Below are 19,113 nucleotides of genomic sequence, written 5' to 3'. Positions count from 1 at the left end.
ATACAGCAGCATCACTTATGATGTGAACCCTAGCTTTGTCCTCATGGATATTGATGGGCTACGTGTCGTGGTCTATGTCTATGAACTCATAGACGGAGAGGTTAAAGTTGACAAAATTGATTTCAAGAAGACAACTGCCACAACTCACTCTGCTCATTGAACTTATGGGTTTACAATGTGCTATTGTTAACATTTTCCATGGATTCATCAAAATGCAACCGGTTTGTAGTACACGTGATCCAATCATTTGTGTACGTGTTAATGATAGAAATTTTGGCATGAGGGATGGTTTCTTGTCTTGCTGTCTACGGTGAGTTATGTCCTGTTTTGAGAACCATTGTTTTGGACAGGCAATCTCTGTATCTTCTTCTCCTGATTACATTTTCAAAATGACAGTACTGCATGCGAACTGCAACATTATATATGGGAATCAGTGCAAACAAAAATAACGATAAACCGATGCCTAAAGCCAAAAGTGAGGTAAGCTTCGGGCAGCAAAGTAGTCGACCCTGAAATCTGGATGGATTCTTTTTCTGAAATGATGTGTGCCTATCACAATCTACTTTACAAAGACTTAAATATTAAAAAAAACCTTATATTATTTTATTTATGTAAATTTTTTTATGTTTTTATTTTATTTAAAAAGACCTTATTTTTGTATTTATATCCACACATAAGTTCTTAACTTTAGAGAAAAATTAATAACGGTCAGTTTTAACGCTAATTAGTATTTTTTTATCTATATGTTATATGACATGATGTGATAACATGATTATGTGATAAATCAAATTAAATCAAAAGTTATGACTTGATAACATGATCTTGTAATAAATCAAATCAAAAGTTTTAAATTTTCTATTATAATTAAAGATTTGTATGGATACAAGTCAAAAGATAAAAGAGTATTTAATACAATAAAAAAATAGAAATATTTTCATATAAAAAGAAATAATTTGTGAGTACAAGTAAAAATTATCTTGAAATCTCTTGAAGTTGGATAATTTTGTCAAACTTAACTTTAATGGAAGAAGAAGAAGAAGAAGAAGCGAAAAAGAAGATAATGGAGTTAGAGTAGGATAAAAAAGAATAGACTTTTAATGAGGTAAAAAAATTAAATTTTTTTTTACTTAACATATTAAAAAATTTTTAGTATTTAAGTTTAAGTTCTTAAAAATTTTTAGTTTTACCTCATTAATTAGATGACAGCAGTTGATGAGTTGATAGTGTATAAGAACTATATATTGTCAATGCATCAAATATTACGTTTTTCTTAATATTTAAACTCATTTGACAAATGAAAGAAATTAATATATATGAATTTTAGCTTTGCATTTATTGGTGGTTAGAAGAAAAATTGTTTTATGTGTACGTTAGTATGTGTAGTATTTTATTTTTGAAAATAATATGATCAAATTGAAATAATAATGCTCTTTTTTATTATTTTTATTGTATTTGGCTCTTGGATAAATTTTGCTTTTTTTTTGTTTTTATTAGAAAAGAAAATTCAAATTTAACTCAAATAAAGAAATATATGTATATAGTTAAAATTGGGTCAAGGTAATTTGGTTTAGTTTAGTTTAGTTTAATTTGATCGTTAAGAAAATTCTAACTTGTTCAAAAACATAGAATAATGGCAAATCAAATGAAAAAAATTAATAATAAGGATAATGAGGTGACAATAATATAATGTTAAAGAAAATAGAAAATCTTGGTGTTGGATCAAGGCGTGTTTAAAACAATTTGTTTGTATTCCAACTAATAATATTAGGAATGTTGTCCTCTTCTTCAATCCTTAACGCAAGAAAATAAGTTACAATTAGAAAGCTCAACTGTCCTAACGAAGTATTTTTTAGCTTCCAAGTCACTTCTTTCCTAATGTTTGTTGTGGAATATCTACTTTGCTGAACACACATAAATAATCAGCACCCACCCAGCATTCAATCAAGACCAAAATCATTAAAGCCTCGCTCTTTCCCTACGATGTTGGTTGAATTGCAAATCTTACACATTAAGTTCCATTAAGGAAACATACACCGACTCTTCATAGCTTTAGGTAAGTAAGCGTCAAGTCACCCACCCAACATATATATATTTATTTATCTGGGTTTTCTTTGGTCAAGTCTCCTCTATTTCATAAGCTTTTTTATTTTTCTACAAAAGACAATGTCTTACTATCAATGTGTGGCATGGCAGATTGAGGCCGAAGATGGTGAACATGATCATCTGATGCAACTGGAAGATTCCTCACCCTTCCCTGTGTTTTCTATTGAAATCTTTGCTAACATTGTTTCTCATGAACCAACCATTATGCAACAGCTTTTGGTGCCACAGGGCCAGTTGATGCAGTCCAGAACTTCCTGGTCAGCTATATCTAGCAAGCTTTCGCAGATGCATGTACCCTTTAGCCTTCTTGCAACGGTAACGCAAAAGATCATAGAATGTGCACGGTCGGCAGCGAACGAGGTACATAACAAGAACCGCAAGAACATACCTTTTGTTGTGACTCTTTGTCCTGTAAAACTAATGGAAGAGGAAGCACTACTTTCTGAGCACGAGGCTTCTGCAGAATCCTTCGATGTGCATTCATTTTTACCAAGAATTATTGATATAGAATTCCTTTTTACAAAGAACTGTTATCCATAAAAATAGCTTACACACAAACTAATTCTTTAAACAATAGAATTCTAATATGACCCTAATTGGGATTTGAATTGAAATTCCAGATACCAATCCACTTCTTAACTGCATTTAGTTGTGATAAACCATTAATTAATACAGTTTAAAAATTTTTGACTTGGACTCAATAAGTCAACATGCACAATTAAAGCCTTAATTCATATCCTTACAAACCAAAGCAAAGTAAAAGAATAATCTGAATCTTCATTGATAAAATTGGGCATATTATGAATCAAGTGAAGTTGCAAAAAGAAAATTCCAAAAAGAAAAGAAAAGAAAGCTTGCTCCAACTTCTACTTTGACGGACATACTATAACGGCCTAATTTGCAGTGAACCTGAAAACCATAAAGTGCTTGTAAGTTTCTCCAGGATTTACAATCTGAGAAGGAAAATTAGGGTGATTCACTGAATCAGGGAAGCCTTGAGTCTCCAAGCAAAGTCCTGCATAAGTTGAATAAACAAATCCATCTTTGCCCTTCTCACTCTTCAACATGTTACTTGTATAAACCTGCACCCCAGGCTTGTTAGTCCAGAGCTCCATTTTTCTACCGGACTTGCTTTCATGCACCACTGCCACCTTCCTCAGGTGTTGAGGACTGGATTTGTCTAGCACATAGTTTACATCGTATCCATGAGGCAACTGGTCCAACATGCTGCCAATCTCGTGGGGTTGGAGAAAATCATAGGGGGTTCCTTGAACAGGATCGATTTTGCCTGTTGGAATCAGCTCATCATCAACTGGGGTGATACTAGAGCCAAAGAGCTGGAGAGTGTGTGACAGGATGTCCCCACTGCTGTGGCCACCAAGGTTCCAATAGGTGTGTAGGGCTAAATTCACTGGGGTGGCCTTGTTCAAAGGCTTGGCCTCCATTTTCACGCCTAGCTTGTTCGTACCTATGATCATATATGTCACTGACACTTGAAGATTGCCGGGAAAGCCTGCAAAATTAAGAGAAATATTCCTAGTGTTAGCAAGAATAACTTAAATTTTCAAGTTACTATAAGATTAATTTAATTTAATTAAAAATGGTGTATGTATGCATACCTTGTTCGCCATCAAAACTATAGTAAGTAAATGTTACATGGCTATCTTGTTTGTAATTTCTTACATGCCAGATAACGTCTGCAAATCCTTTGCTGCCACCTGAGATTAAAAATGGAAAGCTTAACAAATTTATTGAAGGATTGCGAGAATTGCAACTTGATTAGCCAGATATCATAAGCCCTACCATGAAGTGTATTGTTGCCTTCATTAGCTACTAGTTTATAAGATACACCATTTATGGTAAATTCAGCCCCTTTAATTCTGTTAGCTACACGCCCGACAATGGCTCCAAAGTAAGTTGTATCATTCTGCAATAAACTCAAAATCTCATCATATATGATGACCAAAAGGGATTCAAGTATTGTTGATATTGACAAGTCCAACGAATGAAAATAAAGGCAAATACAAAACAGGAAGAAGAATGAATACTACCTTGTAATCCTCTACTGAGTCATATCCAAGAACGATATCATCCAATTTCCCTGATAAAAGAAAAAAAGAATTAATGGTTATACGTACATATGTATGTACCTCTTTCTGAAATCTTTTAAAAGGACAGAATAATGTCAGTAAAGGCACTCGGGTGGCAACATACCTGTTTTATCCGGGAGAACAAGAGAAAGCATAACAGCACCATAGTTGGTGAAGTTAGCAAAGAAATCTCCCTTCTTCAGTTCATACACACCAATTTCTTCATATTGTGCTTCACACACACACAACAAAGCAAGCACAAGAAAAGCAGGGAGGACATATATCTTGGCCATGGTTTGATCAATCAACTCAAATTAATCATCAAAGTAACATGTAACAGAGTACAGAAATAAGCAAGATAGGGGTTGGTTTAAATATTTAAAGTGGATAAACAGTAGATAAGGATAAAATAGTGCAGATAAGATAAGGAGGAGTAGAGTTTAAAAGGAAGATACTCTCTATATTTGTTTATGAAAAAGTAAACATTCAGTGGAATCTGTAGATTGTGAAGAATCATTATTCTGTTTTAACTCAATCTTTTGACGGACTCCTTGCATTGAATTCAGTCTTTATTTGAAGAAAAAAATAGATATTTGGTTACAGCGGATATCCAACTTTCTTGAACAAGGTTTCTTTAACATATATATATATATATATATATAGTAAAACAAATATACCCGATGCCTAGTCATCTGCCTCTCTTCTCTTACTCGTGTTGGGATTCTCTTTTTCTATTCTGTTTTTTTTTTCTAAATGCAAGTAAAATATATTATCAACGTCAAAGAAATATGGTAAAAGGAGGTTCACAAGCTCAGATTTATGTTGCCTAACAATTTTCCTAAGCTGTATTGCTTTATGAAAGGATAAAATATTCAATGCAATGAAAGCATACCTGTATGCAGGGAATGGTTTATATTGGAGAGAAACCATTACACAGGGAACCACTCCAACTGAAGCCTGTGATAAAATATCGCTGTATCATTGAAAAGAGATACGGAATCACAACAAGAGGGAGTTTTCTGTTGGGAGATCATTTCATTGTTTTTATTTACTTTTTAAATGTTTAATTGAATAACAAGTTTTACATATCAATGCCTCATATTTATTGGTTTTTGCCTCTAAAATCTCTTCCTCACAAACCTCTATATGATACTTCTATGTATACATTATTGTAAAGTCATTAAATTAAGACCATCAAATATTTAATAATTAATTTTAACCATTGATTTAAATTTAAACTTGACTTAACCTTACCTAAGATCGACTTTACTGTAGCTTTTGCCGTGTACATAATAATTAAATAATTAATATTTTTGAATTTTAAGGTTAATGTATAAGAATAAGGATAAAAATTCCTATAATTAAAATTAACATGTTCAAAATCTTGATGTAAATATATAAGAATAAATGTAAAAAGTCATACCAAATAAACTCATATTAAAAGAAATATTTAATTTTTTTATAAAAAGATTTTTAAATAATTTGTATCCTCTCAAACTAGCTATGAAGAATTTTGACAAAAAATTTAAAGTGTTGATGTTAAAAAAGTAACGTATATTTTTTTTATATTGCAAATAAAGAAACAACTTATCACATCATTCTAGGCTATGCAATACCTAATACATCAGCAAATAAAAAAGGTGAAATCCCACTAAGAGATAATTCAAACAAATGTAATCCTAAAAGCAAGTGTTCATGATTTGTAATCATCTAATCGGTACACTGATTAGTTTCATAATGAATATGAGATAAGGAACAATCCCAATGCGTGTGCGATATCTCCTTAATACCTTTAAGCAGATGAAAATTTAGATCAATTGAAGAAATACAGCCTTGCATATTTTGTAACACAAGCAGAGAGTCTGACTCAACTTGTATTCTTCTAAAACCCATACTCCAACATAACTTCAACCCCTGAAACAAAGCCCATATTTTCTGCTGTAAGTGAAAAAGAAAAACCAATGTTATGCGCAAAACCAGCTAGCCTTACTCCATCTTCATCGCTAATAACTCCTCTAGGGGCTGTAACTCCTGGTTGGCCTTTAGCACTACCATCTACATTAAGTTTGACAAAAGAGCTCTTTGGCTTGTCCCAGCGAATCAACTTCTCATGCTTCAGACTAAAAGTATCATAAGATAGAACATCCCAAGCCTCCTTAGCCCTTGACCAAATAAAGGCATTTGAAGGCCAAATAAAAGAATTGTCGAACAGAAGAGAATTTCGCCACTGCCAAATATACCACACAGAGTGAATGAAAATTGAGCTCCATGGTAAAAAATCAGTCCTCAAAGAACTTGACATTTTTTAATACCCATTGTTGAATATTTAGTTCCATAAAAAAAAAAAATCATTGGACAGACCTGGATTGAACTGAAGCTATAATTCTTTGGATTTTTTACACTCTCACAAAGCATGAATCAGAATTTCACTAGCCAAACCACAACATAAGCAAACTGCTGATGAATGCAGCTTTCTTTCTACCAACCAAGTCAAAGTCGGTAATGAGTTATGAAGAATTCTCCAAATAAAAAGTCTCACCCTGCTAGACGATTTAAGTCGCCGTATCTTTTTCTAATAACGAGCATCGGGCGCAGCAGCATCAAATTGTATCTCATAAGCAGACTTGATAGAAAAATCACCATTGCTTGTAAGGGTCCAGTAAACTGAATCTTGCTCTGAACTGGAGCAATCAATATAAAACCGCAGCTACCATAAGAGCTATGTTTTGAGGCAAAACATGCAGAAGTAGTTCTAAATGCCATTCTCCAACCTCATTGCAAAAGCTAGCTACTGGCAACGGTGCTTCTATTTCTAAAATATCTGAGCTTGCAAAGTTTATCAAAAGACCACACGGTAGCCACAAATCTGTCCAAAAATAAGTGGACTTTCCATTCCATTCATAATATGTTTTCCTATCCCCTTCACTAAGACAGCTCCGGCTTTCAATATCCCTCTCCAAATATGCGAATCTGAAGACTTGGCAACAGCTTTCATTTCGAAAAAATGGTTCTAACCAAATCGAAAAAATCGAATTCATTTCGGTTCAATATGATTTTACTCACCCCTAATCTTATATATTGTTAACAATAATATCTACTATTATTGTTGGATCATATTAAATATTATATAAATAATAGTAATTATAATTTATTTACCATTTTATATATTAAATATATTGTTTATTTGTTCTTTTTATTCAGTTCTTATAATTTTATTTTGTTTATTGAATTATATGGTTGCAACAATGTTTAGTTTTTCTTTTCAACATGCAACTTCGTTACTTTTACCAACCATGTTTTATGCGTTCAAAGTTTTGGCAACAAAACATAAAATTGTTTTTTGAAAACAGAAAATAGGAAGCGATACCAAATAGACTTTTAATTAATTAATTGCAACTTCAACTGATATAATATATGAAGAATCTCTCCATCTATTTAGTTTGGTCAAAATTCTAGTTTTTAAGATGGTTTATATTAAATTAATAAATTTGTAGAATATTAAATTAAAGGCTAAAATTGTTGACGACCTACCCTCCTTACATCCAATTTGTTAGCCTGCTATTATTGTTGCTTAACTATTTAAAAAATGATAATTAAAAATTAAACGGTAGAAAGAAATTAACTTGGTTGATAACCACAATGCATTGATGCTAGCTGGCAATGATATTAAAAAAAAGTTCGATTATAATAATAAAACATTCTATTAATTGAACAAATATAATATAATATATATATATATATATATATATATGTTGATAAATTGATAAGAAAGAAGAGATCAATCACATTTTAACATTTTTGGTATTGACACTTATTTATAGAAAGAAGAGAAGAAATATAAGTGAGAAATACACTAGTATTACTATGAAAGGGAGGGAAAAATGAATAGCAGCAACAAAATAGTTGCTAAAACTACCTGTATAAAACAATATGAACTACATACTATTTGCACAAGTAATTAATGCTATTAAAATGCAAAACTGACTGATTTACATACATAAAAGTTATTTATTTATTTATATATAAGAGGAAGATATCTGAGAATCATGATAATATATTGACTGCCTGCGCCCCACGAGCAACCTTGATGAAGACATCCTCAAGAGTGGTGTCAGCCAAACCCCATGCGAACACTGTGAACCTGCTCTTTGCATTCTCAACTGCTTGGAATACATCCGCAATTCTTACCTCTTGCTTGGGCAGCTCAAACTTCTGCGTTCCCGATATTTGGTATATCTTGTTAGCACTTGGCGAGAGGTGTCGTACCATGTTCTCGACTTCTTCCTCATGATTCGCGGATGTTGTCATGGTAAATACATAAGATCCTCCATATCTAGCCTTTAGCTGTCATACCATATGAACAACAAGCTTAGTGTAAAAACAATTTGCACCCATCATTGAGTAGCATACCCTTCTGACTTGAAAAAGTATAATATTAAGAATAAATTTGATTGAAAAATCATTCAAAAAAATGGGAATAAGAATAAATTTCATAGGGAAAGACTTGGATGTTTGGCACACATCTGACAAGGAGAATAAGGTACAAAAGAAGCTGTTTTGATTGCAATCTTTCCTCACTTTGCTATTTTCATGAAATTTAAATAAAGTGGCTTAATAATTTAGAATGAAATTATACGAATGTATGGGTTCCTCATTAATTAAGATGGAAAAGTTTGGAGGAGGAGTTGAGTAAAAACAATTTATTGCAGTTACTACTTAACAAGGTTTCTCACTTGAAACAGCTAAAGAAGATGACTTGAAATATTACAGTCAATTAGGAGAGAGGCTGATTTCAAAGGTGAAGGACTATTGTGCATGTTTTAACAGCATAGAGCACAAAGTAGCCCCCCCTCCCCTCCTTTTTCTGTAATACAGTTAGCCCACATATTTTTTACTTCCCATAGACATGCAATCAAGTATGCCCTTAAAAAAAATGGTTTTGCACCTTTCCTCCCAGATGAATTTATTATTATTATTATTATTATTAATAAAAAGATGGTACATAGATATCTTGATGATAATAGAGAATAGAATCCCCCAGAGAAGAGTTCGATTCACAAACTCTAATCTACCAACAGGGTCTGTGAGAACCACCATGCAAAAGATGCAAATGAATCTACTGTAGCATATAACTAGAACACAAATTCATGAACGTGAGAAGATAGTAAATTACCTCTTTAGGATTTCCTATGCACTGCAAGCTGCCATCTACAAAAATCCCTAATCGATCACATAACACCTCTGCCTCTTCCATTGAATGCGCTGCAATCATTCAGATAATATTTGTTGGTATAAAAGGGAAAAAAGTTCTCACCTACCATTAACAGAAATGTTACAAACACCATTTTCTTCTTTTTATGTAAAAGTGCAAAAAGGAGAGCGAAGCATGCAGAATAGGTTTATATCTATAATCCTGAGTCTAGGGACATTGATTCAATTAGGCAGAGAGAGAGAGAGAGAGAGAGCGATACTGGTGAGAATAATTGCCCTGTCTTTTTTTGCACGTTTCACAACACTCCACAAGCTGTTTCTCGAAGCTGGATCTAATCCGGTACTGGGTTCATCCATATAGACAACCTTGCAAAATCTCAAATGATTAAGCTATGAACAGCACTGAGGATAGATGTTTATTAAGGTCTCACATAGAAAAGTGGAGAGAACACAAGTCAATTTTTGACTCTTACCTTGGGATCCCCAATTAGGGAAATGGCAACACTGAGCCTCCTCTTCATACCTCCACTATATTTCCCAGCTTGTTTGTCAGCAACCCCTCCATGAAATAGGTTGACACTCTTAAGAGATTCTTCCACTGCCTGAAGCAAAAACAATGGAATGAAGAAAAAGACTTATAACTTTTATGTGATGATGCCATTACAACTACATTGGCCCACATCAACCTAGCTTTCTGTCCTGGACAAACTTCAGCTGTGCAATCAAATTTCAGTCCAAACAAATGGCTAGCTAGATTCAAATTTAACAAGGTCCACACTTGACACTTTTAATTAAATATTGGAAAATGTCATATGAAGTTCTAATAGAAGAGTATCTAGAGTTTACAGTTAAAATTAACCCATGAACGTCAAATTCTCTAAGTAAAATTCATGACAAGCTCAAAATATAGATAATTTTGACTTACTTGATTCAACGCAGAACCTCTGAGGTTCTTCAATCTGCCATAAAATAGCAAGTGCTCCCTCCCTGTTAGGGTTTCCCAGAGCAGGCTGATTTACAAATAATAAAACAAAATAAGAAATTTAATCCTTTCAAGGGAAAATAATTTGTTTCTTGGCAAAAGGAAGTGTTATATCCTACTCATGCTGCGGGCAAACACCCATGCTTGTATAGATTGTATCCATATAAGTCCGTATATCCAGACCCTGAACATATGCCGTCCCCGAGGTTGGTTTTGTGAGCCCAATCATCTGACAACAGAATAACACTTAAATATTGCAAAGAAGGTACCAGCTAAATTAGGTTCTAGCTTTAAAAGATACAGGCAGGTGTAAGACCAAGTAAATATCACTATCATCTTAGATAGCACTAATCCCTATATAGAAAATTTTTGGCTAAAATTACTTTTGGGAAAAGAAAGTAGATCCTAACACAGAGGATTTCATTTTCAGCCCCTCATATTACAGAACAAGCATGTGAGCCTGCAGTCAGATGTGTGCATAAAAGGGCTATTTTGAAAGCATAAAAGTTCTATTTTTTTAAAAATAAACTAATCATACACTACCATATTGATTAAAGAAGTCTTGCCAGCGCCATTGGGTCCCAGCATGCCAAAGCACTCCCCTCTAGGCAAAGCAAGAGACAATCCTCTTACTGCAAATTTCTCAGGATTTCCATCCCTTGCTGGATATATCTTTTTGAGGTTGTCACAAATGATGGGATGACTAGTGCTTGGTTCAAGTAGCAACTGCTCCACCTTCTCCCTCTGGCAAAAACAAAAAAAAAAAAAAACTCTTCATGCAAGTGAATGAATCATATCACATTGACCTAAACACATAACACTTTGAAACACAAATACTAAGCTACAGCTGCACAATGCTTAATGAATGCAAAATGAAAAAGTTTTATTTTGAGATGAACCGACATCAGATTAGATAAAAACATAAAAAGTAGAATGACACTCTTAGTAAGCACATCTGGAGAAAATTACTAACACTAGCTTCATGATAATTACAAGAGGTGGAACCCAAAGCGTCAGGTAGACATTTTCTACTACATAAAGGCATAAAAGTCCAACAGTATAGCCATCCTTTCTAGCACATTATATTAACTAATTAAAGAAGCATAAACAGTTACAAGTGGAGGTTAATGAAAATAGCGAAAAAATAAAAAATTACAACTTCCTCTGAAAGATGTGGATGGTCAAACTGTTTTCTTTTCTAACATAAGAAATAATAATGTTAATAGCATAAAATAAATCCCTCTCTGCTAGTGTGTGAAAAACCAGTCTTTTGGCAGACTATCCATCAATTAAGTGATTAGTGATCACTAACCCCTTCAAAAAAATCTATCCTTAAATAAGAATATGCATTCAAAAAAACCAAAGAAAAAGAAGATGTTACCTCCTGATTAACATCAGGTTTGTCCATCTGAACAAAAACTTTTGATCCCAGCCTTTGCAAACTAGGCCTCCGAAAAGATGATGGAGGCTTTCTCCGGAAGTTTTGCAAGAAAAATAGAGGACTCTTCCCAGCACCTGAAGATGAAACCTGATCTACATAATAAGCAACAAAAAGCACCACCAACCACTCTATAAAAGTGATAATCAAAACCTCCCTCATCCCATTTGTGCTGTCACTCAAATCCCCCCACCGCATCCCATCTGTCCCCATATAATTTCCCCTGAAAGAATATTGTCCAAACTCATATAATCCACGATACAAAGAGAATCCAGGATATAACTCCATTGTGATAATCCAGCCTCCTACAACAAATAAAAATGAGTCTTGCAGTAAGTAGGGTGAAGGTACAAGTGAAGATGACAGAAGTTGAGAGACCAACTGATGATCAAAAGCAATACCAGCTTATCAACTACGACTAAACCATGCACTAGATTAAGCAGGTGACTATATTTTTACACCCTTTCATCAGATAGAATTAAAAATAAATAAAACAAGATTACCCCCAACAAAGGAGCCTTTATTTTGAGAAACAAGGATTTCAACCCACACCAAACCTGCCTATTTTTCCACATTCAGTTCAACTATATGACAACTACAAGTAATCTATAAGTGAATAACCTCTTCGAATCTTAGTTAAATGAAAACAATGATAAAATTTCTAAAATGCATTCCAACTCTTCTAAGTTTATAGAAGCCTAATTTATGAGTAACCTGGGCCCCCGGGTTGAATTCATTTCTTGATTCCTCACTAATAATCACTACTTCCCAAATTCAGTAAGTCCACAATGGTGTCTACTCATATGAGGATGCATCAATGAGCAGTATTGATGTCAAAGGAACTGGGTCTGCCATTGTATTTTTTCTTTCCTACTGCCATCTCCTTTCCCAAAAATTTTCCGGGTACAAAATTAAGTGCTAAAAGTAGTTTTTCCTCTGGCTGCAAAACATTAGCTTCTTTAAAAAGTCATCTAATAAAAATACTTAGTTTCCTTTGACAAATAGTTCCTGTGGTCTAAACAGAGAATGACAAAGCTTGCAAACATAACAATTTCATTTTTTATAATTTCTTAAACTTACTTGGGAATGACTCATCTTCAATGAAGGACTGGAAGAGAAAGCCACCTAAAAGTCCCGTTCCAAAGACAACTATGTATCCAATTACTGTAATCATTGACAAGCAGTCATGAGAAATAAGTCAGTTAACTAACCTTTAAAACAGAGTAGAGGTTTGCCAACTAGCTCAAGTAAATCAGAGAGCTAAGACAAACCTGAAGCAGTCTTAACATTTGAAAACATTGCAGCTACAAGGAAGGCCATGGAAATTTGCAGGTTTATGTAGATGAAGTAAAATACAAACTGGATACTATAATCGTTGAGTGTGAAGAATTTCAACCCTGGAAAAAAGTCAAACAAATTAAAGAGCAACTTGAAGTATAGATAATTAAAGAGGAGTTCAATGACAAGATTAGTACCTATGAGTGAGCCAAATATCACAAAACATAGCATGTACAGCAAAGAGATGACAAGAAAATAAGCATAAGTTATCATCCAATAAGGTCCATCACCAAGCCCGTGCATTTTCATCATGACTCGTAGTTTCTGTTGTTTCTCATATACTAGTGAAGTCAACACCACCTACATTGAAAACCAAAATGTTGAGACATAAATAACACAATATACTATAAAACCATCAAAATATTAACCAAAAGAGATCATAACCAACCTCAAGAGAGGAAAATTGCTACTATAGACCTTTCTAGATCAAATTTGGCACTATGTTTACACTTCTCAAATAAAGTTTGCTCTTAAGTTTATGAGGCAATGCTGAAAGTCCATGAATAAAACATAGACCTGTTATCCAAAAGTCTTAGTATAGAGGAGAGGTAAACAGGAAGGAATCTTGCATAAAGAACTGCCTGATTAGATTTTCTCACTTAGTGTATGCCTTCCCACGAAGAAAAGTGGAGCACTGACTATAGTACTCCATGTCAATTTGCAAAGAAAGCCCATTATATATTCTGTTTATAAAGCAACACTAACTAAATATTCTCTTGGCCCTTCTGTCTAGAAACAGAATATAACCTTACTGCATATTTGTCTTATAAATTATTGCCTAGAATTGCAGATGTCTGCATATTGTGCATGTTCATAACTACTATAACCAGTGAATTTATGGTATGACTCAGAAGTCAACAAAATAACTGATCCAAATATATTACAAAAGAACTGCAATTTTTTAATCTTAGAAACAGAACATAATCTTACTGCATTTTTGTATTCCAATTATTGCTTAGAATTGCAGATCTATGCATATTGTGCCTTGTTAATAACTGCTATAACCAGTGAATTCATAGGATGACTCAGAAGTAAATCAAAGAACTAATCCAAAGATATTTCAAAGCAATTCTTCTACCCAAATTAGAATTTAAATTTGATTACAAAAATTTTACTATCAAATAATTATGCCAAGAATGTGTGATGATTTTAATGATGATCGACTTGCTATAGAAGTCATAATATTAGAAAATTTGCAACGATGGACACACTATACTGTAGTTAAAGAACCGACACCAATGAAAAGAAATAAATACTTACAGGGAATAGTTGTAAAACAACCCAAGTAAAGAAGAGTGTTCCAAGAAGAGATGACAAATCAATCCTGAGTTCAGTTTCAGGTTTTGGCATTTCTTTGACAAACTCTAATAGCATTTTTGTACCAGGCCCTCGCAGAAACTGAAGGTAGGCATTGGATGCCTGTAAATGTGACAATAGAAAATTATCAGTCTCTACAAGCTTTTGATCAATAAGCAAATTAATAGATAAATTTGTCAAATACACAGGCTGCAAGAAATAAGCAAGAAATTTTATAAAGAGAAGCCAATTATAATGCAAATTGTATATCATATTTGGACCATTGAGGCAACCCTATTCTTTCAAGGCACTGATTAAACCAGAATGCAAGGTGCCTTATATAGAATATAAAGTATAATGCATAACAGAATTCAAAAAGTCAAATATAACAAATAAGTATTCTATTAGTGCCTGGAAAGAACCAACATAAGCGAATTACATGATTTAAAATATTTCTTTCTAAAAACATTTGTCATGTTTTGCCACAAAAACAGGTAAGATGAAGGCTCTCTAACAACTGCATCAGAAGTGCCAAATAATCATGGCTAGAAGATATTCCAATAGAAACTCATGGGAATGCCTTCCGCCACTTGTCTCCAGAAGATGAATGATTACCTACAATTACTAAATAGAGTGGAACATGTTCTACTATCCAATTAAGAAAGCATGCAAATTTTGTAGAAAACAAAACAATAATGAAACAAGAAAGTGAAAAACAACTAAAAATAGCGACTATGAACTATTGATCTCTCAATCCTAGTCCAGGTAAGAGCCATATGTGGAGCACAATTGAATCTGTATAAAAGTTCCTAGTTTCCTAACTGCTTAGTCAAAACAAATTTATCCAGCTAAACATTTCCTGCTAAGTGATATTGGTAAATAGATTGCAACAATCTTATCTACCAAGACTGCACAGAGTATTACAAAAAGATACCATCTCTGGTGTGCTTGAGAAATCAAACCACAAACATATCAAAGAGTATAGTCTTCCGTGTATATTTTAATATGGAAAGTTATGATGTATGGGATTAAGATTCTGCCAAGATATTGATGGTTTAGAATGGTTCTTATAGGTGCCTTCATCCTAACTCCTAAAATCTTTTCTATCACTCCTTCAATATACAATTTTCTATTTTTGAGGTAAGCAAGATTAAAACTCTAAAATCCTACCCCAACACTTTTCTTTACTAATCTAGAGAATCATTTTTTCAGAACCATTTTAAAGATACATGAGATTCTAAGATTAATTCCCCACTGTAAGCTTAGTAATAACAAAGTAATATGACAGGGAGGAAAGCTAACTTCATCAAGTTCAAAATACATACCAGATTTACAGATCGGGGGATCCGCAGCAATGACATTGGACTGCCAGCTGAGTAATTACTATAGGTAGAATTGTACCAGACGCTCACATTAAAATTATTGCCATCTGAGTTCAAGAAATCATATGCTGTGGAAAAGATAAAAACGTCAGTATTTTTCACTACGATATGTACTTTTATGTAAATTAGATGATATGATACAATTAATTTTTGAATTTTTGGCTAGACCAACCTGCAACAAACTCATTTATCTTCTCTTCCAGGTTCCCTTTTCGGTAACCTTTATACAGCTCAGCATTCACCTCAGAAGAACTATTGCGCCATAGGTATAAACCTTGTACACATCTTATCTCTATAGTCAATGAAAAATTAACGAGATAAGCAAAAGATTCAGAATCTTCCTGAAATAATATTTTAAGTAACATTGTAGTTTACTTTTAAATAAAAGGTAATATTTTATGGTAGAACATGGAAGAGCCATCAACGATTAGATTTTATGGTAAATCAAGGTAATATTTATGGATAAATTCCAAAAATTGAATCTCTAAAATAAATGAGCCATTCTAAAACATTAGATTTGGAAAAAAAACTCTGGTTTGGGATAAACTTGAGGTTTGCTGACTATCAATAAGAAAATAATAAATCAGGCAAAAAGAAGTTAAACTGGCAGAGTTTGACCTACGAAACCTCAAAGCAACAATGTAGTATAAATTACAGCATCTGTCAATGAGTTTTTCATAAACCGCATAATTTAAATTACTCTGCAATGGAGTCAAAATGTTTGACACAAACATACGAGTCTAGAACCTGCCTACCACTGTAACAAATTTGTAGTTGGTAAAATTAAGAAAAGAATATGAAAAGTGCACTAGCCATATGAAAATAAAAGAATCGTAAAGTTAACATAAGAATGACCTATAACTCTTTCAATTAAGTTGATGATATTGGATGTCTGAGAGTAATTGAAGGTAATTAGCTTACATATTGATAATTTCTACTAGGCTTTCTTCATGTGCATAATGTCTATTTCAATCAGTAGGTTCGAATCAGATACTGTACATTTAATCAATATATGTTTAAAGTTTGGGACATTTAAATACCCACATCCAGAATTTTTTCCATTAGGTTTTTTTGATTCTCTACATGACCATGCCCAATATTCTTGAAATTTTTCATTATTCCAATTCAACTAGTCCATTCATGCAATCTCATCCATAGAACAAGAAAGCAACCTGCATGTAATTTGAGAAAGTTAAGATTCCTTGAGAAAAAGCATGTTACCTATTTCCCTTGTTATGGATGGTTGATTGATGAGAACAGAAGATGTTGAGTTCGATGAGCACTGGCTTTGAATGTTATAAATGGGAAGAGCCGAAGCAAAAGCAGGATCAATATAATTGTAACCCTCAGGATATGTTTCTGTACCCTGAAACATTTTGGGAAGCCAAGTAGCAGACAAATTATAAAACCAAAAGAGGAGAAGCAAGATTATGATTTCAGATTCTAAGTCCTTGCCAAAATCATAAACAGAAAAATCAGCAATTATATGAAAGTGGAACAGGAAGAAAAAAGATGAGAAAAACTTACCAGGACATTGGTGGCCAAACTGCCTAAAAGATCAGAGGAATTTGTATTGAAAGAAGTTGAGAACATACTCCCCGTCAAAACTGCCAAAATCAGCAGAAGAATTTTATCTGATTTACATCTTCCACTGTAGTAGTTTAGTATAAAGCTGAAGAAACTGAAAATACAGGGAAAGAGAAGAAGCAAGACGCATACTTTCTCCAAGCGATTGATTATTTCCTGTGAAAAATGTAGTTGCAGGACAAGACCCCGTGCTCCTGCAAGACTCATTTGGCAGGTCTGCAGATATAAATAAATCAGTTCTCACTGCACGATAGTTTGGCCCTGGAATTTGTAAAAGTGCAGGCCATCCTGGAGGGTTAGGAATTGGACAACTCGATGCTTGATCCATTGTTGAGTACTGTAACCCACATTCTCTCCTCTGGCATTGACCATTTCCACTTGCTTCAACACAAGCACACCCACAGCGATTATCCGCATTGTTTAGTTGACTGTCCACCAATATTTGCAACAAAACAAACAGTATACAGAAAAAAAGTGGGAAGGAAATCAGCCGAATATTTGTCCACATGTTCCTTTTCTGCAAAATAGAACAGACGATATAATTATCTAAATATATAAATAACAAGAGCCATTGTATAATTTTGGAAATTCATTCCTATTTGATAATTACATCTCTCTTAAAAGAGTAAACTTTCAACTTTATAGTAAATGCATGTCAGTATTAATGATTCTCATAAGGGTTCATATAAAACACACACACAGGAAGACGAAAAGAGGAAGAGGAGAAAGTATTAGCCCAAAAAGGTTCTAAAGTGCATAGGCAAATGAAGCAGTGACCATAAATAATCAATTAGTGATCTGATTCCATAAAGAAACATTGACAAATAATTAGGAAAAAGGAATCAGTAATCACCCCACCAAATAAAACCATCCCATAATCAACAAATGAAAAAGCGATCCCAACGAGAGATAAAAAGCACACCCCGGAAAAAATAAAAATAAAAAAGAATGGCATTAAATTTACTCCGACCCAGAATTTGTTTCTTTTCATTTTCCAAGTTCCATTAGGAAAAAGAAACTTCCATTTCTCAACAACAAAACCAAGACATGTTTTAAAAAATAAATCGAAAAGGAGAAAACTTGAGTGAGACCCACCTGGAAAGTTAAGTTCTTTCTGAGAAGAGCGTTGGCCTGAGCCCAGAAACTTGATGGACCAAGTGTCGGATGATGATCCGCCATTGATACAATACAATACGTTAAGCTTTCCCGCCAAGATTGAAGTTTTATTTTTCTCTTTTTTCCTTTTGTTGGTGTTCGTCTTATTGAAATAGAAGTCTCAAAATTATTACAAAAAGGGAGAACAATCTCCTTTGCTGTGCTTTGAATAAATAGGAGCTCAAGCCTTCAAGCCACAGCAAGGCATCATATAGGCCTTCGTTTCCGGCTGCTCAGCAAAGAACCACTGACTTAGGACTAAATTACTGAATTGTCCCCATTTTACGGGATTATAACAATTGCCCGCCATTTCTTAAAACTTTCTGCCGAAATTACCCGTGGTTAAATGACTATTGCACCCTTAACGTGTTTTGGCTGTTTCTTGAGGTTGCTCGTTCAAAGTCCAACATGCCCTTGGTCCAATCAAATTAGGGGGTGGTCCTGAATTAAATTTCTTGGAAATGTAAGCCATTGGTCCAACACGATATCTTGTTCATTAAGTAAAGATTAAAATAATAATACCAAAAAAAA

The 19,113-nt window shown here is 33.6% G+C and overlaps 3 protein-coding genes across 5 annotated transcripts; 1 reads left to right on the top strand and 2 right to left on the bottom strand.

Annotated features, from left to right (window-relative positions):
- Window positions 215–2,715, top strand: LOC108661345. Of its 2 annotated transcripts, XM_018117367.1 has the most exons (3): window positions 215–310; window positions 397–480; window positions 2,194–2,715. In XM_018117367.1, exons 2-3 carry the CDS (start codon window positions 403–405, stop codon window positions 2,641–2,643), a joined length of 528 nt encoding a protein of 175 aa, XP_017972856.1. In that variant the 5' UTR covers window positions 215–310; window positions 397–402; the 3' UTR covers window positions 2,644–2,715. The 2 variants fall into 2 exon arrangements, with proteins under 2 accessions (XP_017972856.1, XP_017972855.1); XM_018117366.1 differs by lacking the exon at window positions 215–310 and having other exon boundaries at window positions 383–480.
- LOC18604630 (aldose 1-epimerase) lies at window positions 2,861–4,555 on the bottom strand. The gene is made up of 5 exons (XM_018117191.1): window positions 4,318–4,555; window positions 4,155–4,204; window positions 3,907–4,030; window positions 3,723–3,821; window positions 2,861–3,616 (listed from the first exon to the last, which is right to left on the bottom strand). The coding sequence occupies exons 1-5, from the start codon at window positions 4,484–4,486 to the stop codon at window positions 2,997–2,999; spliced, it is 1,062 nt and encodes a 353-aa protein (XP_017972680.1). The 5' UTR covers window positions 4,487–4,555; the 3' UTR covers window positions 2,861–2,996.
- Window positions 8,032–18,816, bottom strand: LOC18604629 (ABC transporter A family member 7). 2 transcript variants are annotated; one of them, XM_018118253.1, is made up of 18 exons: window positions 18,523–18,814; window positions 17,560–17,944; window positions 17,368–17,447; window positions 17,062–17,206; window positions 16,013–16,132; window positions 15,784–15,908; window positions 14,423–14,581; window positions 13,300–13,462; window positions 13,096–13,221; window positions 12,905–12,988; window positions 11,768–12,129; window positions 10,930–11,130; window positions 10,506–10,615; window positions 10,330–10,414; window positions 9,878–10,006; window positions 9,665–9,770; window positions 9,367–9,455; window positions 8,032–8,537 (listed from the first exon to the last, which is right to left on the bottom strand). In XM_018118253.1, exons 1-18 carry the CDS (start codon window positions 18,604–18,606, stop codon window positions 8,238–8,240), a joined length of 2,853 nt encoding a protein of 950 aa, XP_017973742.1. In that variant the 5' UTR covers window positions 18,607–18,814; the 3' UTR covers window positions 8,032–8,237. The 2 variants fall into 2 exon arrangements, with proteins under 2 accessions (XP_017973742.1, XP_017973741.1); XM_018118252.1 differs by having other exon boundaries at window positions 13,096–13,462; window positions 18,523–18,816.

Source organism: Theobroma cacao, chromosome 3 (genome assembly GCF_000208745.1).
Source record: "Theobroma cacao cultivar B97-61/B2 chromosome 3, Criollo_cocoa_genome_V2, whole genome shotgun sequence".
NCBI classification, from domain to species: domain Eukaryota; kingdom Viridiplantae; phylum Streptophyta; class Magnoliopsida; order Malvales; family Malvaceae; genus Theobroma; species Theobroma cacao.
This window is presented reverse-complemented; position numbering and strand designations above follow the sequence as displayed.